This window comes from Artemia franciscana, chromosome 13 (assembly GCF_032884065.1).
Source record: "Artemia franciscana chromosome 13, ASM3288406v1, whole genome shotgun sequence".
Lineage (NCBI taxonomy): Eukaryota > Metazoa > Arthropoda > Branchiopoda > Anostraca > Artemiidae > Artemia > Artemia franciscana.
In genome coordinates this window covers 39,653,870-39,681,480 of record NC_088875.1, presented here as the reverse complement: position 1 = coordinate 39,681,480, position 27,611 = coordinate 39,653,870, and the positions used below count along the sequence as shown (strand labels likewise).

The following is a 27,611-nucleotide window of genomic DNA, read 5'->3' as shown; positions in this document are numbered from 1 at the left end:
GCATAATTTGCGCAAAAAATGGAATACAATGGAGAAATGAGCTTGCATTTATTATTTCATTGTTATTAGGATAAGAAAAGATAAGTTGTTATCTAGAAAATTACTTTCATATGAAATAAACGCCTTATCAGCTAAAAAAAAATCGGGGTAAAAAATATAAATTGAATAAATAAAGTTTTCCTTAGTAAAGTAAATACATAATAAATACGAAGCCAAAAAACTGCGTCTCACGTCAATAGAAGAAAATATTCACCCGTCTCGAAAAATATCATTCAACAAATGGTCACTCGAATTAAAATTTGAGAATAAAAGGGCTTTAAAAAAATCAATATCCGGACATAAAATTCAGTCAAAAGCAGTCAAAATTTTGAAACTAATAACAAGCTCGTAATGGTAAAATCTTAAAATTAAGGGATGGAATGAAAAAAAAATTAGAGGAGAGGATAATCGGTAAAAGAAGGAGAGATAAGTTAAAAAATTATTTTTATTAAATTCTTAAATTTAATGAGGACGAATGAGGGAGGAATGATATTGAATTACAAACTAAATGAGCTGCATCATAAACTCCATGAAAGGAAATTTACTGAGATTGAATTTTTTTTTTTTGTTGTTTTCCACACAAGAAAACACATTACTTGCAGTCGTAAGACTTTCAGATGGCTAATGATCGTCTTCAATAGAAAGCTAAATGCTGCTGGAATCAAAGCCTTTGTCGTTTATTATCAAAGCCAGCAGAGGCTAAATGCAAAGCCTGCGAATAGATGACATGTTCTCATGATGCTGTCGAAAAACTGGTTTAACCCCATCTACAAGACCTTCCGACTTATTAACGTTTACGCTGGGTAATTTACGAATCTTTTTGGCAGGTAATTGCTGGTAGCCATGTGGTTCTAAGAGGCTCAACTCGACTAATTAAACGAGTAGCGCAGAGACTCTGTCCCTTACGATTGGACCGGAATACCTCTCTATACTACAGCACTACATGCGTCCGGCGTGACCTGGCCGTATGTCAGATTAAATTTTTTTTTTCATTTGAAAGTAAGGAGCAATATTAGAACTAAAAACGAACAGAAATTATTACGTATCAGTCCCTGAAACCGTACTGAAAACCGGCGGTGCATTGCCGAAATTCCTTTAGCGCACCTCCGCCAAAAAGGCTTCAGCACCCCGCCGCTGCCGCCGATACGGTTGGTTGCAGTACGCCGCCAGAAATTTCAACTGCCGAATTATTTTTGAGATTATTTAGAGGTTAATATAACTCAACATGTGCTATCTAGCCGTACATGCAAACTTTTAATCCTCTCAATATTTTTTTTGAATCTACTCGTTAAAAATGGACGTTAGATTATCACTCACTTGTTCCTGTCCTCTTCGTTACACCGTCATATTTTCTAATTAAAATGAGTTTCGAATAGCTATGATATTCCTCAAATGCTTCATTTATAAAAATGTTTTACCATATGCTAACATGCAGCTATTCCACAAGGGCCTGAGAGCAGAACAACTTTAAAAGTAACAGCACCCTCCCCCATCCAAGATGTTTTATAGATATGTACATAAAAGGATGTACAAAAGGGAAAAACTAAACTTATATACAAATTATTTGTCATCCTAACAGCATTCTCGAAAAAATTCAAATTTAAAATAGCAATGAATTCTTTAAAAGATTTGTAATTTAGATGAGGTTCTTGCTGCTTCAGCTCAGTCGCCTATTGTGCAGGTTGCTGACGATCTGCCTTCTACATTACCAAGATATGAATAATGCAGGTCCCAAGAATGGGATTTTATCACAGGAATGCAACATATAGTATGATGGAAAGTGCTACTCAACATAAAGCCCCACTAGCAAGTATTTTGTGTCTAATTTGAAAACCTGACCTTGCTCTAGATGATGAGGAATATGAACTAACTCGTGACCTTTGCTCTGTACTACGGAATTTGTCTACTACAGTTGAGACTACTGAGAGAGAATTCTTTCCCACTAGCGTCAAGTAGGTTTATATCTGGGCTTGGAAGCCTTTTCCAGGAAATCACAAGATTCTGTCCTAATTGAAGCAATCAATTCAACCATGGCCTTCGGAAAAAGGTATTCTGCTCAGCTGCCATGGATTGTAGCTATAGCAAGAAAAGTTCCATCGGTGCTGGAAACAAGTAATGCAGTAGAAATGCGTTTTCAGTGGTGCGGGACTGATTCTTGCTGCTAAGCTCTATGCTCTATACAGCTAAGTTCTTTGTTGGCCTAACACCTTGTAAACAAGCTTATTTTCATTTATGATAACTACAAGCTTGTCAAAGCTTTAAAGGAAAGTAATAGAGTTCCTTTCTAGCTAAGTGTTCTAAATTTTGTATTCTGGCTCCTTAAACTGCCGGAGAATTGACAAAATAGGGGATTTAAAACTTAATTCAAATTAAACTCTGAAATTTAAAGTCAGGATTAAAAATTTACTAATGCATAATGCTTTTCTTTACAAGATGTTGCTTCTTTTTCTTCTAATACCTTGCGATGAACTCTTCTTAAATAACAACATGCTAAGTTTTCTGAAAATTGGCTAGGTAAAAAAAAATAAAAATAAAACAAAAAATTAAATATGAAATCCTATATGCTAAACTAAAACTTCGATCGTTTAATATTGTTACCCACTACGTTCTAATTGCGTCCAAAACCGTAATACTTTAACTGATGAGACGAGAAGGATAATAAACAGGCTTTTTCATTATCAAAGGAGTTGGTTGAAATGTTTAATTTTAAGACTTTTAGTATATCACGTTTAAGTAAGAGGATTCAATCTTGAAGAAATGAGAAATAGTAGTTTCTGTAGCTTAGAGAGTGAGTGGTAGGGTGATCAAAGAAGCGGAATGCAGGCTGCAAGACCAGGAAATTCGGACATGAACTAAGATATAAACATGAGATCCTACTGAGTTTTTATAAATTAGCCATGGATTTGTGGTGCAAGTACATTTGCTTAATTCAAGTTTTAGAACTTGATTAAATTGAATTTCAAAACCTATTTTGTCAGACTAATTAAAATATCAGGCAGTTAAGGTCTCGCTGTAGATTCTTTGGGTTAAAAGAATATTTGTGACAAGTTAAGATTGATATTTCGTTCTTATTTTGTCCGAGGTTTGGTCATGATAATGAAGCTAAAAAGGAACTGTTGGTTCAATTCCGATTAAATCTGATACTAATTTAGTTTTATAAAAATTTTTTTAAGTAGTCTAAAAATTCTAAAAATAGGACCGATCATTTGATGGTGTGTCGCCGAGAATTTTTTTGGTGGCGTGCAGCCAAAGACATTTCGGCACCACCGACAACGTGCCACCTCCGGCGTATTTGTGTCCACCACCACTGAATTTTGTTTTTTATGGCTTTGGGGTCTATTACGTATACGAGGGGGTTACCCCCTCCTCAACTCGTCGCTTTTTGCGCTAAAGTTTTTCGGCATTTTGTAAAAAGATATAATTAAACGACTCTTGTGTTTCAGCCAGTTTTTAAAGAGTTGGCACAAAATTAAAAATTTGGGACAAAAAAAAAGAAGACGCATGTGTGATCTTCCTTCTCGAAAAGAAAATGCAAGATTACAAGGAGTCAAAACTCAAAACAACGAAAATAATGTTTGATACTTTCTTTTCAAGGAGCCATGACAGAGGGCTTATCTGTAGACAACATTGTATAAAAATTTTGAACTGGGTGGAAAGGGGATTAGGAAATCTCTAGGCAAACCGTTTAGCTATGGAAAAGGTGCTCAGAATCAGCTCAACAGCACTGTCTAAGTAAAAACGAAGTGAGCACAATGTTTTGTTTATATATTATTTTTTTTTTCCGACCAAGGCACTTCGTATAGAAGGAAATGCCATTGTAACTTTGGAAGGAGGTCATTCAATTGGCAATTTTTACTTTTTCAATATTATGAGAAATAGGAGCATTAGGCTTGAAATAAGGATTGTTTTCACAAAAGTAAAGAATTCACAATAATTAAAAAAAATATTTTTCCCCAAGATGCACATATACTATATCATACAGTATTTTCCTGTTTACTATACATTTTTGGTAAAAAGATATTGAGGACTTTGATATGCATATGGAGTAAGTGGAGTTAAGACGGACTACTGCATTTCCTTTGGGATTTTTGAATACTTGTGTGAAAATTACTGGCCAGTTTAAATTCCAATTTTAATTTAAACGAGGTTAAGTTTCAATTTATTTTTATTCTAATTAACCATGCTATCTAGTATCTTAAGTTGGATTTAGAAGGGCCTAAAACACCTAATAATCTGTCGGTTCTTCTTGATCTTAATAACAATTTTGATGATTTTACAAGTTTTATGCCAAAAGCTCTAAACAGTAATTTTGAATTGTTTTATTTTTGAAAGGAAAATAAAATTTGTAATGTTTTGCCATCCAGCAATTAGCTTATAGTGACCATTCTAAGACAATATAGCGCTACTTGGACTGGTGAGGAATTAATTTAGAATTTAATCTGTAGTCTATTTAACAACTATGGCAACACTGTGACAGAAGGAATGTTTAAATACTGGGGTAAAAGTGTCCCAAAATATGAACTTTAAAAATAATAAAAGATTTTATTCATTTAATCTTTGTTTACAAGGCAACTAAAAGAAAAGTATACATTCAGAAACTTGCTTTTTGCATAGTTTCAACTTTTTTTTTTTTTTTTTTTAATTTGGGCCCGTGGTGAAAAGTCAAAACTAATTGCTCTTTCAATTATGGCCTTCAAAAAATCATAGATTACTTGATCGTTATCTTCAAGACATTTTCTTAGCTCTTTTTCTTTCTTTTTATTTGTCCTTTTTACAGAAATGAATTAAAAACAAACATCGATTAAATAAAAAGAAAGTTATTTTTAAAAGAAGTAAAGAGCAAAGCTATGTCTTGAGTACAACAAAAAAAAATCTACCAGAATTTATAACGAACAAGCAACCAAAAGTTAAAAAGAAACGGATATGAGATCTAATAAAAAAAAAAAAAAAAAAACATAAAACCTATAATGGAATTATAATGTACCAAAAATTAAACTGATATTCAACTCAAACTCAAAACGAACAGAAATTACTAGATATTTGAACCGGGAAGTTGTCCCCCCTGTACCCCAATTGTAGTTAAAAAAAAAGATATTAACACACGGATATTTGAAGTTAAAAGAAACAGGCATTATAATTAACAAACATAAAACCAATAAAGAATTTATAATATACCATAATAAACTTGATATTCGGCTCAAACTCAAAACAGACAGAAATTACTGTCAGAAAGAATTAACAGACAGAACTGGGAAGTTGTCACCCTGCCACCCTAATTATAGCGCGAATGTCATTCGCACTTTACTGAAAGCAATACGCATTTTAAATAACTTATCTTTTATCATTATAGCATAAGAAATAAATGGATTAATGAAAGCTCTTGAAATCAATGCGATCATATTTTTTTTAATATTAATCTAGTTCCGTCAGGCTGATACACATTAAAGTCCAATCAGTATTTTCGTCGCTCCAAACACATTCTTTAAAATGCGTAAAAGAGCCGAATAGATTTGTCATTATAAAACTTCGCTTGAAATGTTAAAATAGTTTTCTTCAACAATTAAAACTATTAATTTCTAAAATGTAATTTAAATGCCATTACTCTACAGGTTTAAATGAAATAGAACGAAAAAGAAGAACTTAAACATAAAACAATGTTTTTAATATGTGTATTTTTTATTTGAATGATCTTGATTGTTATTGGAATTTTAGTTTTCGATTATTATACTTTTATTTAATAACTAATTTAAAATAAATTTAGTTTTATTTGTTACAACACCAACAACAACGCAACAAAGAAAAATGACGTCCCAAGACTTATCAATATTTACAAAAAAAAAAGAAAAAACCATATGGGACTTTCTTCCGTTTTTCTAACGTTTTAAAAAATACTAACCGTACTTCATTGAAAACAACATGGAATTTGAATAATTTCGTTTTCATAGGGACATATTTATGATATTTTCTCAGGTAGGGGGAGGATTTGTTTGGAGTGGGGAAGGTTTTCACAAGAAAAACTTTACAAAACACATCAAAATTTGTTTATATACATTCTTATAGTTTTTTTAGGAGTGGCAATTAACCTTTCAGAAAGGGGGGGGGGCTGAAACCCTACACTCCGAATGCTTTGGTTTGGATGTTTGGCTCGAGGGGAGGGGGGTTACAAAAAAATCAAAACACATCAAGATTCGTTTATTTCCATTTTTGTAGTTTTCTTTCGAAAAGAATTTAACCTTTGGGTAATGAGGGGGGGGGGGAACCCAAGTCAGTAAGCCCTTCACTTTGCACAAGGCATTGAGTTTTATTTTACAAAACATTTATCTTTTTTGCTTTCGCTTTGAAATCGCTCAAATACATAATGCTTTCAGTAAAGTGTGGATGGCACTCGTCCAATGGCTGGGGTTCAAGGGGACGACTTCCCAGTTCTTATATCTAGTAGATTCTGCTCATTATTGGCTTGAGTTGAATATTAGTTTTTTTTTGGTACATTACCCGTTCATTATCGGTTTCGTTTCTTGTTAAGTCTAACATTTATTTCTTTTATTTTTAATATTTGTCTTTTAATGTCTGTTTTTTAAACTATAGCTGGGGTGAATGGGCAACAACAGTCCAGTTCATATGTTTAAAATTTGTGTTCATTTTGAGCTTGATTTGAATATCACTTTTATCTTTGGTGCATTACGAGTTCATTTTTTTGTCATTTTGTTTTCATTTTTTTACTAATTCTATTATCTGTTTTACCTAACTTGTAGTTCACTGTTCATTATAATTTCTGGTAGTTTTTTTTTCTGCTCAAGACAAATTTTCGCTCTTTACTTTTGTAAAAAAAAAAAAAAATATTCAATTCTATGTACATAAAATTTTACTAGCTAACTACTAATAAGACTTCTTTTAGCCATGAAATTGCCACTAAATTTGCTTTTTTATTTTAGGGGATCTTAATCAAGCCTGTAAGCTTCCTTTCTGGTTTAGACTTTCCTAGTGGAATGTGAGGGCCAGAAATTGATACAAAACGAATGATTATTATGTACATTCTATCGAGCTGAGACTGTTTTCCTGCAGGAGATATCGAGCTGAGACTGTTGTCCTGCAGGAGATATCGAGCTGAGACTGTTGTCCTGCAGGAGATTTTTGACCGAGGCTTTATTGATTACAGTAGCAAATCCGTGGTTTTAAAAGATCATGCTGACTTAAGTTTTAGGTGACATTTAGAAAGCAATAGCCAAACATTCAGTGTTGATTTATCACTTTTACTTAACCCAAGCTGACACAAAGAAATGTCTGAATCGAACTCACTTTGTATCATAGTAATTCAATTAGTCCGCAACCAACTCTATGCTATATTACGTGACTGGTTCTATCTCTTTTATATTCCAAGATTTTCCAACATGGGGAAAGCAAGAAAATTTGCTGATGAGATTGAAAATAAAAGGATGCTTGGAACATTCTAAGATAAGAATGACCTTTAGGGCAGAGGAAATATATTTTGCAAACACCTGCCATTAAAATAGCTAAACGAAGAACTGGTTATTGGATTTATTTAAATTTTTTTAAATTTCTGGATACAAAATAATAATTTAGATAATTATATAGAAAATACAGATAATAAGTAATAATATAGATACTAATTTATGCCTACAACCTTGTAAAGAACAAATCACGGTTCATAGTAACTAAATATTTTATGCATGATAATTTATCTATATCTCTTGAAGAATTACATGCAGTTTTCCTTGCATTAAATGCATTTATAACTTTCAGAGCTTTTTAAAAAAAAATCTCGTTGTATCAAGTTTTATCTCGGCAATTCATCTTTTAAGTAAAACTAAATGAAAAACGAGTTTTTTCTACTGAAAGTAAGAGGCAACAATAAAACTTGAAACGAACATAAATTATTCCGTATAAGAAAGAGGTTGTCTCCTCCTCGACACCCTGCTCTTTACGCTAAAGTTTGACTCTTTCTCACAACTCTACTTCTTAAGACAATAAAAAACTTTAGCGTAAAGAGCGAGGCGTCGAAGACAACCCCTTTCTTATACGGAATAATTTCTTTACATTTTAAGTTTTAATGTCGCTCCTTCCTTTCAGTTGAAAAAACTCATTTTTTTATTTAATTTCTGAACGTTTATGAATTAATACATTGATTTTGGCTCACCCTACATGAATAATTAAAACAAAATTTGCATATTATTTTTTTTGACTAAATAGTTTTCTCATAGTTTCGATCAGACGATTTTGACAAAAAAGGGATGGGGGAGGAGGCCTAGTTGCCCTCCGATTTTTGGTTATTTTAAAAGGCAACTAGAACTTTATTATGTTTTTACGAACGTTTTATTAGTAATAAATATACGTAGCTTACGAGTTATATTACGTAACAAACTTCTATATTTGTATATTGTTATTGCGTATATGATGGGGTCCACCCCTTCTTCAATACCATGCTCTTTGCACTTAAGCTTGAATTTTGTCCCAGTTCTTCAAGAATGACCCCTGAATCACAAAGGCCGTAGAATAAATAGTTGAAATTGCTAAAAATACTTTAGCGTAAAAAGCGAGGTATTGAGGAGGAGACGAACCCCCATATATATATACTAATTTTTGTTCGTCTTAAGTTTTAATGTTGCTCCTTACTTCCAATTGAAAAAACTTTATTTTATTTATTTTCTCATTTTTTGTTTAAATAATGCCAGAAAATCCTGCGCCCCTTCATGGAAATTCTCTTCTCTTATGATAAATTCATCCATGGAAAGATACTCGCACGTGACCCCATCCCCTGACCCCCCCCCCCTCCACCACGAAATATCCCCCTGAAAACGTCTTTACAGTTCCCAATAACCATTACTATATGTGAACAATGGTCAAAGTTTGTAACTTGCAGCCTCTCCCCAGGGGACTGTGGGGGATAAAGCCGTCCCAAAAGACATAATTATCAGGTTTTTCGATTATGCCGAACAAAATGGCTGTCTTGCAATATTGGTAGGGTGACTTTGGGGAAAATGAGGGTGGGAGGGGGCCTAGGCACCCTCCAATTTTTCGGTCAATTAACAAGGACACTATAACTTTTAATTTCCGTTAGAACGAGCCCTCTAGTGATATTTTAGGACCAATGGGTTGGTACGATAATTCCTTGGAAAAAAAAACAAAATAAAAAAACAGATAAACACGCATCCGTTATCTGTCTTCTGGCAAAAAATACAAAATCTATATTTTTGTAGATAGGAGCTTGAAGCTTTTAGAAAAGGGTTCTCCAATATGCTGAAAATAATGGTGTGCTTTTTGTTAAGATTCTAGGACTTTTAGGGGGTATTTTCCCTATTTTCTCAAATAAGGCAAATTTTCTCAGGATCGTGACTTTTAATGTGTATGACTAAGCTTGATGAAACTTAAATATTTCAAATCAGCAATAAAATACGATCCTTTTGATGTAACTATTGGTGTCAAAATTCGATTTCTTAGAATTTCGGTTACTATTGAGCCGGGTCGCTCCTATTTACAGTTCGTTACCACGAACTGTTTGATAAACTCCTTTGTTCCTGGTGACCTTAAAAGTATACGACAAGAGCTTTTAATTGGTTAGGAATTAAATAAGAAAACCTAAGTTTCAACTGAAAACAAGGAGAAACATTAAAACTAACATAAATAATGCCGTATATGAGGGTGGTTGCCCCTCCTCAATGCCTTGCTCTTCGTGCTAAAGTTTTTTCGAGATTAAGAAAATACGTTTTATTCTTAACGGCCCTTGTGAGTCGTTCTCAAAGAATTGGGACAAAAATTCCTACTTAAGCGAAAAGAGGGAGGTATTGAAATAGTGACCCCCCTTCATATATTGAATAATTTCTTCTTTTAGAAGTTTTAATGATGCTCCTTACTTAAAGTTGAAGAAAATCACTTTTTTTATTTTTCAAATAATAATGGAAAATCCATTTCCCTCCATGGAAAATTTCTTTCCTTTACAGAAAAGCTTTCCTTTACAGATAATGCTATTCTCGCTGAAAATTCCCCAGAAAATTTCACGCTGGCTATTCCACCTGAAAAATCCCTCCCAGCCTTTATTCATTGGAAAAAGACTTGAATATCCGATTATTTTCAAATCAAGCCGAAAATCTCCCCTCAGCGAAGAATTTTTCTGGAAAACCCCCTATCCTCAGTGGAAAGTTGCTTTCACAGAAAAATCCCTAATGGAGAATTACTCCTGCAGAATTCTCCCATGGAGGATTTCTCCCATGGAGGATCTTTCCTGCTGAATATTTCCTCTTCCATCGAAAAATTCTCAAGACAATTCTAAACCCCGCTGAAAATTTCCCCGGAACACAGCTACTTGTAAAACCTTGTTAGCAAAGAAAGATTAAGACAAATATAAATAAATTTGTAAGGTAATTCTTTCAAATTCCCCCAGGCTAAAATTTCCCCTGGATAGTTCACCACTTCCAGCAGAAAACCCCCCAAAAATGTGTACACCTACCAATAGCAAACAATAAGCGAATAATAATCAAATTTCGCATCTTGCAGCCGTTTTTCAGGGACTCTTGGTGGTCATTTTGTCCCAAAAAGCATAGTTGTTGGATCTTTCAACTATGCTGAACATAATGGCTACCTCAAAATTTTGATCGCACGACTTTGGGGAAAGTCGCTTCCGAAGAGCACTAGAACTTTGGATTTTCATTCAAATGAGTCATCTCTTGATTATTCTACGGTCACTGGTTTGGTAAGAACACCGCTAGGAAAAAACCCTACAAAAAATGTATAAACACGCATTCTTCATCTTTCTTCTAGCAAAAATGTAAAATTTCACATTTCCTAATATAAAGGAGCTTGGGACCTCTACAGTAGAGCTCTTTGATAAGTTGAATCTACTGATGTCATTTTCCTTAAGATCGATTGACTTTTTTTGGTTCCCCCTCCTTTTCCGAAAATTGATGAAATTTTCTCAGGCTCGTAAATTTTGAAGGGTAAAATTGGACTTAATCAATTTGAAATATCAGCATAAGGAGTTTAATTCCTTTGATGTATCTATTGTTATCAAATCTCGGTTTTTGAGACTTTTGGTTACTATTCAGCCGCGACACTCCTTGCTTACAGTTCGTTACCATGTAATGTTTTATACTATTAAATTCTTTATATAACTAGTCATAAGGTAACTAGACATAATTAGATGGCAAATACTAGGGCCAATGAGGCGTCCAAGGAATCTTGAGTAAAACCCCTCTTCGGTGACTGGCCAATCTTCCCTTTCAATTTAGAATCGATAATATTTCAATGAAACTGGTTCTTTCAAGCGTCTGGTACCCCCTCTGCCTACACATTGACTCTCAGCCACTCCTTCATAATGGCCTGTGCATAATCACATGCGTTTCTTCGTTCTTTTTATTTGTCTTAAATTACCCTTTGTCTGCTCATTTTTAAATTTTGGGAGAATTTGACAGAAAAGAATTGTAGGGAAAATTTTCCTTCGGGGTACTTTTTTAGGGGGATTTCCCAATAGGAAATTTCACAGGAGATGGATGAATTTTCTATAAGAGAATTTTCCGTGGGGTTATCTTTCTTTGGGGATGAATTTCTCGGGGGGGGGGGGGTATGGCAGATCCCAGTAAAACAAATAACCATGTGGCGAAAAAAGAAACGATTATTAGAGGTTTTGTAATAATTGCAGACATTCATGGCACGCTTTTCATCGTACACGCATACGTGGAAATGAACAGGAGGAAATTCTTCCAGAAATACTAACTGATAACAAAAGCACAGTTACAAAAGTGAAATGAGTAAATATTTAATATTCACTACCTATTTAAAGAAAAACCGAATTCAGTAAAGATCCGTGTAGTCGAATTTTTCCCCCTGGTAAAGATCCATGTAATAGAAGCATTTCAGACACCCTACGGGTTACACCTTTTATTTTGTACTTGTGATACACCATTTGTATCTGAGAGAAATCGGAAGTCATATTAGAACTGATTTATTACGTTCTTGCCACATCATGCACCACTTAAGAAAGTAGCAGCAGTCAATTAAGCTGCTACCTTAAGTGATACCTTAAGTCTGCTACCTTAAGTCATATTAGAACTGATTTATTACGTTCTTGCGACACCATGCACCACTTAAGAAAGTAGCAGCAGTCAATTAAGCTGCTACCTTGTTGTAGCATGTTCTTGCCACAACATGCACCACTTAGGAGAATGGAACATGCACCACTTAGGAAAGTAGCAGCAGTCAATTAAGCTGTTACCTTGTTTATCACTGAATAATGTATGAATTGAATGTCTCATACGTGACTATTCCCAAATTTTACATCAACTAAGGATTTTGGATGAAGTACGATTTTGCCTCACATTACATATTCTTGCTAGAACATTAAATCAATCTCTGCAAGGATCATCTGAATGCCCTTCTTCTTTTTGAAAAGTTCTCAATAACATACATTATATGTAAACAATGAACGAATTTCCCAGACGACTGTGGAGAGGTTGACAATCCCAAAGACATAATTACGAGATCTTTCAACGATGTTAAACTAAATAAATCTCTTAAAAATTTGATCGGATGTGTTTTGGGGAATGGTAGGCTTTGAGAAGGGGGGGGGGGGGTCTCCCTCCATTCACCATTGACTCTTAGAAAGGACACTAGAACTTACGATTTCCAATAAAATAAGCCCCATCAGATCCAATGTTTATACGGAAACCATTTCCATAAGAACCTTATATGTCCGGGGTATAACTTACAACCCTTGCCCCTGGGCTCTGGGTTGTTGTGTCCTCTCCGGACATATTTTTATATACTCGTTGGACTATTATGAACAATATGGCAATCTCGTAATTTCGATCAAGTGCGTTTGGAGAAAAGAGAATTTCAGGGAGGGAGGCTTGCTGCCTTCCCCTACTTACGAGTCTTAAAAGAGACCTATAATTATATATTTACTATCAATTGAACCTCCTCTAAAGTTCACGCGACCACTCCTCCCATAAACAACTTTATATGCCCTAGGGATATTGCTAACGACCCTTGACCTGAGGGCTTCAGAGGTGAAATGTCATTTTCAAAGACACGATTTCTAGACCTTTCAACTACCCTGAAAAAATGGCTATCTCAAAATTTTTATTGGATGCGTTTGGGGAAACAAATTATTATGAGGGCATTGGTCCGGCTTTTGCCTAAGGTAATTTGTATTCGTTTTAAGTTGGACTTAATTATCAGTGGTAATTTCTTTTCGGTTTTGGTCTCATTTATTCATTTATTGTGATCTTCTTTCATATTTTGAATTTTTGATGTCTGCTCTTCTTTGAATGTAACTCTTTAATTTTATTTGAAAAACTTACTTTTTGGATATATTTTTCTTAGTTTTATAATTGGAAAAGGATGTTTACTTTGAACAGTGTAGTTTTTACGCCATAACATCAACAAGAAACTAATCACCATAATTAACACAACTTGAAAGAATTAATGAAAACAAATAAATTTTTGAACATATAGTCGTATCAATTCTTGGAAATGTCACCAATTTTAAAATCTTTAACATAATTGAAAAAAAAAGATATTTCGATTTCTTAATTTTTGCCTTAATTTAGGATTATTTGGTCCTGAAACTCTATTTGAGGTGTTAACATAGCCTGAAACTCTCAGGCAGATCAGAGTAAAAAAAAAAAATAAAAATAAAAAAAAATAAGTTAAAATTCATGCTAAAACGGGATATACCAAAATTTTCTTTCAAATATTTTTTTCTATGATGGTGCCCTTTGTCCAGTCTAATGACACTAAACATTTATTTTGACAACCTCCAACTGCATTGTTTCTTTGAGCTGCTTCGACGTGAAAAATTACAATTCCTATAGAACTTTTTTTTTTTTATGGCTTGAAGACAAAAGTTTTAGTCACTACTCCCCTAACGCAAAATTTGAAGCTCTCGTTAACCCCCTCCCACACCCGTCACTATCTGAAACTGCGAACTGTGTCCTCAAAAGCGTTCCGAGGTATTGCAGTTAGGCTATTTTAATAGCATGGATACGTGTAACGTTTTTAGATTTGTCTCTTCACCTCTCCCAAGTCAAAATTTTAAGTCTATTTCACCCAGCAACCCTTAAAAGTTTCAGCTTGATCTTCTATGCTATTTGTAAGATGTTGCATATACCCTATACTGTCAACCCAAGTAACTATAGCGTCTTTCGATTTTCATTACTGACTCACCTTGAATAGATCCTAATCCAACATGGACTTAAAGTGCCTATAATTTTAAGCTGACTTGAGGCAAAATACTATCATGTATTCTCTGTTCCCTCTACTTAAAGTTTTTACCCCTCCCCTCTCTCCAAAATAAAATCATAACATATGTCATTTATGAGATATTACACAAATTTCATTTTTGATAATCTGAATGGACGTAGTAGGCTATTTGATCTGGATGGACGGTGATTTGATCCTGAAGCTGATTTAAGGCAACTCAGGTCTTCTCTGCTTCCTCTATTTGATGTTCCCCCCCCCCCCCAAAAAAAAAAATGTTCGTTTATGAGATATCGTAGATATTCTATTTTTGATAATCTGAACGGACGTAGTAGGCTGTTTGACGTTAAGGTACCACGGTGATTTGATCTGAAGCTGATTTGAGGCAAAATATGCTCAGGTCTTCTCTGCTCCCCCCTCTGAAAAAAGTCATTTATAAGATATTGCAGATATTCTATTTTTGATAATCTGTATGGATGTAGTATTTGATCTGAATGGACGGCAAAACCAAGTGTTTTTTTTATTTACCTTGCTAACTAACTGTGCGTAGAACATAAATCCCGTAAGAGCTTACATTACAAAAAGTTTTGGGGATTAGAGGCAAAAATTGTTTAACTTCTTCCCTTCCCAAAAAATACACGGTGACCCAAAAAGATTTGTACCCATGAAAATTTCGATTATGATTTTTATTAAAAAGCTATTTATTTCAAACTACGACCACACATTATTCAGTTTATGGAAGACCATTTACCAGAGTTTCAGCTATTTCTATCAATTTTTAGTCAATTTATGGCTTTTTAATCAAATCTTTTTGATCAAAACCATAATTGAAATTTTCAGGGGTACGAGTCTTTTTGAGTCACCCTGTAAAATCTGGAATTTCTTTTTCGCATCCTTTCCTTGACAGAATTGTGAAATATCACCTTTATATTTCCCGAGATATGACAAATATACTATTTTGATGATTTAGATGCACATAGGGTCTTTAGATTCAAGCCTTTCCCCTTCCCAAGCGAAATCTTGGCTCTCTCCCGCCCCCAACAGTACTATAAAATTTTAACTGGGTCCCCTTCCGAGACATTTTAGATAGTTTGAATCTTGGATGAACACACCATCGTTTGATTTTCTTGGAAACCCCTGTCGCCTCCAGGTTATACCCTTTCGAAACCCTTGGAAATTTGCCATCGATCGTTAGGATATACCCTGCTAAACGTATCTGTAAACAGTGAATAATTTACATGATTTATGGCCATTTCCCTTTGGGCTCGTGTATGTTGACTCCTGAGGGAGAGAAAAATGAGAGAGAAAAATGAATGTTTCAGGTGAATGAATGGATAAATGGAGGTGATAAAATTAAACGTTTAAAATTTAGGGTTTAATATTCTTAGACTTATAAGAAGACTGGTAGCAAAAAAAGGGCACGGAAGGAGAGCTAGTTGTCTTCAAATCAGTGTCTATTCTTAAAAGGGCATTAGAAGATTTAAGATCCTGTCACATTAGCCCCGTCTCAAATTTTTTCCCTTTAGGAGTAGGGCCCAATTGTAACAAGGACTTAAGGGTTTAAATAGTTTAAGTGTGGAGCCTATTAGGAGAGCAAAGTATGCTGGCATTTATCGTCTTCAACTATTGTTGTCGTTGTTTTTTGGGGGAGAGGGGGAAGGCTGTGTCTCGGGAACCGTTTTTGTACATTAGACTCCTCTTGACATTACGACTGTAATTTGAAATGTCTTGACATTTCAAATTTATCAGCGACATTTATCTAGCCATTTCTGAACCCCCGTATGCCACCACCCTCACTACAAAATGTTTTATCTTTTTGACCCAGAAATTGCTATCCAAAAATTACGAGGCAATCACAAACCCGACAACAGACAGCCTCTTGATCAATTATAGAACCTACATTTCAATGGTTGGCAATTCACATGATTCACGGCCCTTGCACAGGGGCTTTGAGGATCATTTTATCCCCAAGGCATATTTTTGAGACCTTTCGACTATTCTAAGCAAATTAATACCTTACAAGTAAATAATTTAGATTGCCTAGATTGAATGCAATGCTATGTCAATCTTAAATATATTTAGAGGAATAGAATAAGTGGAAGAAAGAAAAAAAAATGAAAATTATTCTTTCTTCAGTAGCAAAGAAATATTAATTGTTGTAAATTAAAAGAAAAAAAGTATAGACAATAAACGTAGTCTTGCCACCCCTAAAATACCACGATAGGCTAAAACACTATACGAGCTTCATTGAAAACGTTGACAATGGAACATTTAATTGGAACGTATTCCTTCGACAAATAGATTTTCTAAGAAAGTGATAGGAATGTATTTAATAGAAATAAATTATTATTGCAAACTTTGTATTTTAAAGCAAAACAGGTTGGTTTTGAGGCAACCAGAAGTTCACTGAAGTTTTAGCTTCCATCAGTTTAATTAGTAAAGTGTTATAATGAAAATAAGAAAACTGTCTAAAATATGTTTGGTTATCTGTAAAGTGAAAATGACACCCTTGCTATTGGGGATTAGACAGGTGAAAGTCCAACGCTTGATATTTGTAATTTTTGTTTGCTTTAAGTATGGCTTCATTGTTCATTCTAATTTATGCATGTTTTACGGTTTCATTTATTTTTTGTTCATAATAATTGTTGCTTTTTTAAGGTTTTAAAATTTGTGTGTAAGTTTATTTAGACCGATTTTAAACTAAAGCTTGCTGTTTACTTTTAATGAATGAACCCCGTGGTTAAATCTATGGTGGTTTTAATTGTCATAATTTATGTATGTCATAGGCAGCGCAGTAGCGCTGCCTAAGTAAAGAGCGATGTGGGCACAACGTATTATTTATGTATTTGTTTGTTGTTTTTGTTTTAGACCTTTCTAATAATCAAAAGTAGATGGAGGGCAACCAGCCCCTCCATGCCCACCGTTTCCTAAAACATATCCAATCAATTGTTTTAGACAGCCATTTCGTTCTGCGTAGCTGAAAGGTCTGGATATTATGTCTTTGAGGATGACAGCTTCCCCACAGTCCTCAGGGCAAGTATACTCTGGGAACATATAAGGTTTTTGAAGACAGGGTGGTCGTATAAACTTCGGGAAGGGGATCCTTGGATTGGAAATCAGAGGTTCTAGTGCCCTTTTTAAGATTCAAAGGGGTTGTTGGGCGGATACTCCCTCCCACACATCGTATTTTCCCGAAATGTATCGGATGGAACATATGGCCTAGCCATTTGTTCAAAAAATAGTTCAAAGATCATATGCGGCACAATAACGCTGTCTAAGTATAGAGCGATAAGATTATTATGTATTATTATTATCATTATTATTATTATTATTATTATTATTATTATTATTATTATTATTATTATTATTATTATTATTATTATTATTATTATTATTATTATTATTATTATTATTATTATTATTATTATTATTATTATTATTATTATTATTATTATTATTATTATTATTATTATTATTATTATTATTATTATTATTATTATTATTATTATTATTATTATTATTATTATTATTATTATTATTATTATTATTATTATTATTATTATTATTATTATTATTATTATTATTATTATTATTATTATTATTATTATTATTATTATTATTATTATTATTATTATTATTATTATTAATAATATTATTATTATTATTATTATCATTATTATTATTACTATTATCATTATTAAGACCAGGGCTTTTCCTATAGAAGAATTTGTCTTAGAAACTTCGAGAGGGGCTCAATTTATCGGATATTATAAGTCATAGTGCCCTTTTTAATAGTCAAAAGTAATTGGAGGGCAACTAGCCCTCCCCTCCAACGCCAATCTTTTCCCCTAATACACCCAATGAAAAATTTGAGATAGCCATATTGTAAAGCGTAGTGGAAAGGTCCAGTAATTACGTCTTTGAAGATGACAACCCCCGACAGCCTTCAGGGCAGGGGGTGTAAGCTATGCCCTGGTTGCATATAAGGTTCTTATGGAGAGGTAGTCATATACACTTTGGATAGGGCTCGCTTGATTAAAACGCACTCTCAAGCACTAATTTTAAGAGTCAAAAGTGAATTGAGGGCAACCAGCCCCCTCCCCCTCCTAAGACCTTCATTTTCGAAAACTAATATTCAATCAAAATTTTGAGACGTTTATTCAGAATTGCTGAAAGATCTTGTAATTACCTTTTGGAAATGCAATTCATTTGCAGTTTACATGTAGTACATGTTACCGAGAAAGCTGTGTATGTTTGACGTTTACTTTCCAAAAGACAAGGGGTATTCAGGTGAGCCTCTCAGAGACGGTCAAGGGGATTGTTGAACGAAATCAAAACGTGCTTTTTGTATACGGCCTGTCAAAAGAGCGTAACTGGATTACGAATGAGTATTTTATTTTGGAACTTTCTGGAAATGATAAGGGAGATGATCCATTAACCAAAAAGGTAATATTTGTATGCTACTACTACTACAACTACAACTACCACCGCTAATACTGCTTCCACTACTGCTACTGCAACTGCTGTTATATATTTAAAATCAGCATTAAAATGTGATTCTTTTGATGTAACTATTTATATCAAAATTCCGTTTTTTATAGTTTCGGTTACTATTGAGCCGGGTAGCGCCTTACTACAGTTCGTTACCACCAACTGTTTGATAACCCTCTATTTCATTTTTTTGTAGCAATAAGAGGTTTTGCTTTAATCAGTGCATATAAAAAATACAAAATATAAAAAAACAGTTTAAATGCCATAAAAAAATATGCCAAAAAAAAGTATGCCATAAAAACTTTTGACATAGTTGCGAAAAAGCACTTGCTATGCATCGTTAAAGGAAAAATAGGCAGGACAGTTTGAAACAGTAGGATCAAAGTTCAACACAACATACATTTTCATGATGACCCTCCCCCCTTAAGAGAAGTATTTAAAAAATTATTTGTGGAAATATCAGAAGTAAGGAAATGCCAGATACGTCCGATAGGCTCGTCAAAACTTAAACAAAAATGCTGAATATTTGAAATAAAAGCTTTAGAAATAGATTTTAGGTCCAAATAAAATATTTATATTTTTAATAAAAACAAACAATTTAAGAAAATTTAATGAAATTGAAATAAAGATTTAAACCAAAACATTTAAAGTGTTTGTTAACCATCAATGCAAGCTCAAAAATATAGTCTCTAACTAAGTAGAATATCTAAAAAAAAAATAAAGCAAGATTTTACTCAAAATCTAAAGCAATAAACAAAAAAAAATTACTCAGTCATATCTTGGCTTCATTTACAATTAAACTCTGTTTGTTGAACCTCTTTTTCTGATTTTCTTAGAAATTTAAATCCTGTTCATCCTGTTTTATTGTAAGCGAAAGAAAAGGTTTGGAGAGAATTATTTGCCCATCCTAAAATCATCCACGTGTTACTTCTAAGCTTTACTACTTCTTTTGGTATTAATAGCTTTATAGGAAGTGTAATCTTCAATATGCGGGAAATCTTTCTTCTTTTCTTTTTAAGCTAAGATCAAAAGTATTCCTAGCTAAAAAGCAATCGCTACCTAGTTTATAGAGACCATAATTAACGTTGTAATAAATTAACAACTGGTTTTATCAATATACATTTGAAATATCCGTTTTAATAATTCAATATCGGAAGCTCTTAAATTTCCAAATAGTGGGGGGGGGGGGGGGCTCAGAACAATTGAAATAAAAATAATAATAAAAAAAATATAAAATAAAATAAAATGAAATCTGCCCAGCAATAAATTTTGTTCAGCAATCAAACTAATACAACTTTCTGATTAATAGATAGTGATCCAAATTTCTGAAAAAATGATTTATGTAGATACCATTCTTCAAGACGTATGCATTTGTTTAATCTGCTGTCGAGGTTCCACATTAACCGCTGCAAAAACATCAGCTGATATAAAACGCACTTTATCTAGAGTGTGTATTTCAATTCTTTTAATGTCCTGGGTGAGCTGCATAGATACAGCTTTCGAGATAAGAAAAACTGGCCTGGAAAAAAAAGGCCAGAGATAAGAAAAAAAGGCCAGGGAATGTCACTATGTTTATTGGTGTTGTCATTTTAGTCGAAGTTAGTTACTCATAGGAGATTCCTTGCACAAAAAGAAACTAAAAAGATTTAGTTTGGTTCAAAAGTAGCGACAGCATAAATACTCCGACAACATCCCTATCCCTTCAAAATCCAGTCCCAAACATTTTTTGAGACTTTTTCAAGACGCAGACGTTAATTATATCACAGGGAATGTTTTCTATGAGACTCAGCTGTCTGCTACACAATTGGAATTGAGAGTGATGTAATCTTGCGTGATTTGTTGGAACTTACGATTTGCTTCAGTATTATTTTTGCATCGGAACGATAAACATCTACATCTTATTTTTTCATTGAGGAAGTATTCCAAGAAGAGATGCGTCAATGATAGCGCTGTAGTAGCATTGAATGCTGACAAAGAAAAATATTGGAATTATGAAATATGCGTTAATGGCGATCTTATTGGAAGTGTATGCTTCCGTTGTCATGACAATAATGAGTTAAATTTCTTGGTGTTCGAAAAAAAAACAAAGACACCGTAAAAATGGATTTCATCCAAGTAGGTATTATTGTTTTCATTAGTTTTCTATTTGAATTCTAACAGTGGCAACTTTTCAGATACTTTGGTACGATGTTATGTGAATAAAAACCTTCTACCCATGCGCCATATACAACCTCCACTTTCTGAAAACCCACCAACACTGGTAATAAGAATTTCAAATCATAGTTGGATTTGTCCATGTAAACTGGTAGAAAGTATTCCTGTCTAATATTTACTGTCCATGATTTATTTGTCATCCCCCAAAAGTTACTCCCCTCGACCCCCGAGAAACTAGGATTACTTAAAGTGTCATGGTTGTGGACTGACATATCCCCACTACCCTCAATGAACTTCTTCTTATAGACACAACACCTATCTTTATTTTTAATTGTCAACTTAATCTTCGGTGAAAGAATCATTAGATAGTTTACGTTGCGCAGCCGTGAAATTTACTTATTTTCTTCTTCGGTAAGTGCAGCTATATCTGCACCGACACAATCTTCTCCACCCAATGTCTCAAATACCTCTACCAATTGATGGTATTACTCGAGTCCTTTTGCGCGTGGGCATAAAAACAGCAATGGCTTCATGTTCTTTAAAACGACTTAGGTTTGATAGATCACACACATCCATTGGTTTAACCTCGATATTTAATGCCACCTTTTCACTTAGCAAGAGCAAATTTTGGAAATTCTTGAACCACAAGAAAGTATTGTCACCCGAAACTGTCTTCACAAATTAGGGTCCATGACGCTAACTGTACCTCAAGTGGTGTTTTAGTTTTAATTCGGTTCAATATCTTGAAAAACACATTGAACAATAATATTAGTCACCCACACGCTCCTTTTCACCCTCAAATCAAACCCAAATAATGTGAGGAATTAAAAAGAAATTTCCAATTGAATCAGAGTTTTTGGCGGGCTTGTAGAGAAGCCATACCCAGGGTTTAAAATATTCAATGGAAAGAGCCCTTACTGAATATATAACCCCCTTTTATCTTTTATCGGCGGAGATCAGCACCGACGGTAAGAACTGTAAAGTCTAATGCCGTATCCTTTACCTTTTTTTTATCTTTAAGGCCTCCCTCTTCATATTCTGTTTCGTACTCAAACGCTTAAACCAAATCTTTAAACGCTCATTGTTATCTCAACTATATCTATCCCCTTAAGCTTTACAGGATACTGCCATTTTAGACAGTTAAAATCAACTTTAGGAAACTTTGACCCCTTCCCACCCCTATTAAATGCCAAATTTTTTATATGTGTCTTACTAGCATTATTGGTACTAGGTTCATGTCCTGTGAAAAGAACTGAATACTTGAAGCGCTCTAAGCCCGTACCGAAATGAAAGTGTTGTATACCTTCACAAACCTCTAAGTTTGCATTACATTTTCTAAAATTACCCTTCCCTGTGCCACCTCTTAAAACAAATTCCCATTTGGATTTTGTTACATTTAAATTGAAACTTTCAATAAATGAAACCTCTGACCCACTCCCATTTTGTTTGTGTTTTACCAATCTATTAAAAATACTTCCCCTCAATCTGAAAACGCCTTAAAAATTATGCAATTCCTGGTGAGGCATTTCCATCTCTGTTTGTAGATAATATAAGCAGACGTGACCTAACTTTTCATTAAAAAAAATTTTTTGTGTGGTAGATGCTTTCACACTCTCCCTGTCTCCCACCTCCCAAGTTATTTTTTCAAGAATTGGCCCAATCTTGCTGATATAGGAGTGTGCCAGGTCTACTCAATCTGTATGGATACTGCCACTTGTAACATTGTTGAAAGGGTCTCAAAACTCAGCATATCATCATTAAGGTTGTAGACCCCTTGAGATGTTGGTATGGTAACCTAAAAAAATTAAAGCTTATTTGCTCATTGAATAACTCTTGATTTCAGCCTGTGAAATAGTTTATGTTAGACTGAAAGAGAATAGAATATTATTCTGAAGATTTCTTGAATGGGTAATGTTACCTTTCGAATTTACAGAGACCACGCTACCACTGAAATGCTTAATCACCAGAAATTACTCCATACATCCCATCCCCAAACTGGCCTTTCACATGTATTGTGACCACACCACCAACTAAAGGCCTAATGACCAAGCATGGACCTCCAAAGTGACTTCTCGGGTCCATGGGCTCCACACTACAATCTATAAATTTAAGACCAGAAACTACCATATACCTTTGAGCTAATTGACCCCCTCTTTACGTTTAAGCTATTATAATGTTCTAAAGAGTCTTAAAACTTACGGGGAAGAAATTAACATCCATTGGTGGTGCATCCTCACAAAAGGGATCCGCCAGCAGATCCTTGATCCATGCTGGTATTTTTGGTGCAGCCTAAAAAAGAATAAAAATTTGCATTCCCTTAAAGCATTTATGATTTTAAGGTCAATTTTATATTCGAGGGGGTCTTCAAAGCTATCAAGAGGGTCCCTATAGTAAACTAAAAGGAATATACATTAGCTAGTAATGCTTGTAAATAAGCTTTACGAAAGAATATCAATTTTACCAATTAAATATCAATTAAGAACGACGGCTTGCATTTGGAGGGCCAAAGTGGGCGCGTTCCCGCCTTGCATGGGGAGCGTAAAAGGTCTGGCAGCCTTACTGGCTTGGGGCTTGGGAGCCTAAGGGGCAACATCACGGTCTTGTTTTGGCCTTGTTGGTCTCATTTTGCCGGCATTTTCAGCATACACGATGGTGGAAGGTCTTGATGGGCCCGCATCTTGCATTATAGGGTAAAGGTGGTCAATTTCAACCTGCTTTTCCGGGGTGGGGTGTGAAAGGGCTGCCATTCCTGCCATATACGATGACAAAAGGTCTTGCGGGGGCAGCATTCTCTCCGATTTGTATGATGGTCAGCGTTTTTGCAAGAGAAGGGCAATGGTCCGAATTTCCCTTAAAAAGAAACAAAATCTTAGTATTTCATGATTTTGAAAAATACATCTTACGAAAATTAGATTTCAGAAGAAGGACTTAAATGGCTAAAATAAATCTTATCCTTCAGAAACAGCCCCATTGCTAAGGGGCTGAGCCGAAAACAGGGTATTTTACAGAAAACTTTGAATTTGTGAATATCACGGACCGCAATCAAATTTCTGAGATTTTTACTTTGTTCTACATTATAGTAAAAAAGAAAAAATATTCACATTTCAGCTACAAATGTTTTATACAAGTCTTTTTAAATTTAATACAAAAAAAGAAGACTAAATTCAAGTTTAATTAATCATCCCCTTGGCCTCGATGTCTGCTTACTTCCCACCGTCTTTATCATTGTCTGCAAACCTATCATTAAACTGCTCTCCAGCTTAAATTTTCCACTTTATGCGCAAGTATTTAAGCTTAGAAGTAGTTTTCACGAGTAAAACAGAAACTGTTTCAAAGAAAAGAAAAAGCTTTAAAACATTTGGCGTTAATCTGCTGCCTGAGAATTTGATGCTTCAATTTCACGTCAAGAATTTAAACTCCGGATCACAATGTAGCAGTCAATTGAAAATACATGGTTTCGTTTGAATCCCAATAGCCTACATCGATTTACAGTTATTTCCTTAAATAGAAATAAATTTAGCCTGGTAAATGCCTCAAAACACCTTCCCAAGACATACTTTAGCGTGAAAACTCACTCCTAAAAGTCTCATTTCCCCAACCTAATCCCCTTTTTCAAGATAGTAAAAAGCAACTACAGCAGAATTTATGGTACTTTGTTCATGAGGAATATGTATAATAGAATACGCTAGAGGAGAAAATACAGAGAATAGCTAAACTATTAGTCTTTATCCTAGAGTTAGATCTGACCTAATTAAGGGGGGAGCTTCTCTCCCAAATACTTCAATATTATTGTGAAAATGACACTTTTTTCCATTTTTAATTACTATAAGGATATAAAATTATCCGCACCCTCAATTAATGCCTAAATAAAATGTATTTATTTAACCATCTCATGCTAGAATTCAATTTATTTAGGTGGATAATTTCCAGTCGAGAGTAGCTGGTATAAGATTGAGTCTTTTCTTCCGATTATTATGCGGTATCTATGTATGATAAATGTCTTACGGTAGTTATTTGTTATGTGCCCGATCGGGTTATGTATTAATTTAGAGTTTAATTTAGCAGTCAACCGGATGCTCTCCCCTTTGTATTTTTTGCAATAGCAGCTATTCGGTAGAAAATAAACTTTACATGGTTTATTTATGTTTTATTACCAACCTGCTAGAATACACTTGAAAGCAGTTTAATTTTTTTTAGGGTTTTACTTCTTTACCTAATAAAAGGAGCTATATCAGCTCAATCTTGGGTATACGCTCCTTTTTCTAGTGGGGGAGGGGGAAGTTAGATAGAGAGGTTTACCTGTTGGTATATTTGAGAAAATCTGTTTTAGAAAATCTTGATATGTCACTTTCAAAATTTTATGCAAGAATAATAGGAAAGTTTGTTCAATACCCGTTTTATTCCCCCCAGGGACCAATGGAATTACTCGGTTTCGGTTAGATGAATAGTAGATTATGTGACGTTTATGTTTTCCTGGAAGTAGTGGGTACCAACAAGCCTTTGTTCCCGGGAAAATAAATAGATCCTATAAAAGTTCTAGTCATAGAAAATAGCGGAGGATTTCGTTGTTTGCTGACACGAAATGGTTTTTGATGTATAAATAAAATTGTGGGATGTAAGGACCATGCTTTTACTTGAGGGGGCCCTGAAGTTTTTTTTAAAGAACTAACACATGCATCTCTTAGAAAACATTTCCTCTGGCGTAACTGACACCTGCGCTCTCTTAGAAAACATTCCTTTTACGTAATTAACACGTGCATCCTGAAGAAGCATACAAAAAGTGTCGTGATTGGGATTTGAAGGGATGTTGTGAAAGTAACCATGCTGTCACTATTTTCAGAGAGGCAAAAAACTGGGAGCATTTTGGCTTCAATATATACTCAAAACGTTTTTCTTGAAACCTTTTTCAATCACATTTTTGCCGTGCAGAAATAGTTTATTTTCTATTGATTGCTATGCAGGTCTGTTTATAGCTGTTATAACAGCTATTGAATGGTGATTTTTTCATGACTATAATTAATATTAATTTCTAATAACAATAGCTTAGTAATAAACAAAGAAATCGTAATTAATTATCTGTAATTACTTTGATCGTAACTAAAAAAAAGTGATTCTTTTGAATTGTATTGGATTTTTTTTTTGTGGCTCTGTGGTACACTCTATGAATTAAAAGTCAGCTCAGGAACTCGTTAATTTCGGTATTCAAGAATTTTAAACATTAACCGATATATATATATATATATATATATATATATATATATATATATATATATATATATATATATATATATATATATATATATATATATATATCGGAAATTGGCTCATATAAGCTAAATCGGACATACTGATTATTAATTTTGGTTCTCTAGAAAATATATAAAGTTGTATAGGCAACAGTGTAGCATGCTCGTTATTACTGATGGGCTCACTGCTTACTGTAACTGTTTTGCTAGGAAAACATTAATCAAAAATACGGATCAAGGAAAACATTGAGCTAATATTCGTTTTCATAATAGCTTCATCGCCCTCCTCCAAAAGCCAGAAATGTGAAGCCATATGAGGAAGACACTAGATCTGCTTCAAAGCATTTGTCGTTGCTCTAACGAGAACATCTTTGAGGAATACTTACCCCACTCATCGGGACTTTTTGCACTAAATGGTTTCTAAGTTGTATTTGAATCCAAGGTGTGGTTGAGAACTGAACATTGAAATTCTCTTTTGAATTGAACTTCTCAACAAAGGAGCTGATTCTACTTTCGCAAAAATTCAGTCTTAAAGAATTCATCTTTTCTTCTTGTATTAAAACTCTATATAACGTTGCTAGTATGAGACAAAATATATTTTACAATATATTAAAAGCAAACTTAAAACAATGGCATCCATTGACCCTATTTTCCACTCAAATCAATTTATTCCCGGGCAACCGAGCTAACCAAAGTTCTAAAAAAAGAGCTACAAATGGCGGTCATAAATATTTGAGAACAGCACCTTAGAGACTCGCACACAACTTTCTTCTGTTCTATAGAGAGAGAAGAAAGATATCCATGCTCTTATCTAAGAGGAAAAGTTTAATAGTCACGGCTCCATAAAACGTTGCGTTAACTCCTGCACAAAGGGCCCCCAGGGGGCTTTTGCTCAAGTTACTAAAACGTAATATTCACTGACAAAAGATAATGACATTAGAATCTTTAATTAGGTGAAGTTGTTTACATTAGTTGTTACATTACATTAGAATCTTTAATTAGGTGAAGTTGTTTTGATTAAAAACATATGAAGAGAGTAGTTTTTTTTAACCTATTGCAAGGTAATAAGACATTATAAAAATTTTAAGCCATATGAGACTCCTCTGATTAAAATTGCTTTAATATCGTCTCTTGGGCCTTAATAGTTTACTGAGTTATTCATTCCCTTTAAAAATCTAGAATAACTATATCAAAATATATGAAAATAATAATACTGAACACTTTCAAATGAGCAATGGGCAGAGAGAAACAAAATAAACTAGAAAAATGCTTAATATAATAAGTCTCCTTCCTAGCAGTGGTGTCAGTTTATGTCAATGTAGGGGGCAAAAAATATTTATTCTTCATTTAAGGGGGACGGAATTTGTTGCTTTTTTTATTTATTTTTTTCAATGAAAACACATGAAGCTATATTTCACCAGAATTACCAAACAAAATATGTTCAAAATCTAAGGGAGAACAAAATCATTGGGG

The 27,611-nt window shown here is 34.0% G+C and overlaps 1 protein-coding gene across 1 annotated transcript in view; it reads right to left on the bottom strand.

The window, feature by feature from the left end:
* The window catches only part of LOC136034318 (uncharacterized), an 88,511-nt gene extending 81,113 nt beyond the window's left edge, over nt 1–7,398 (bottom strand). Inside the window, exon 1 of the mRNA XM_065715453.1 lies at nt 7,336–7,398. Coding sequence (XP_065571525.1) covers nt 7,336–7,345 — 10 coding nt within the window. The 5' untranslated portion in view covers nt 7,346–7,398. The remainder of the gene's footprint in view (nt 1–7,335) is intronic.
* Nucleotides 7,399–27,611: the final 20,213 nt, after the last annotated feature.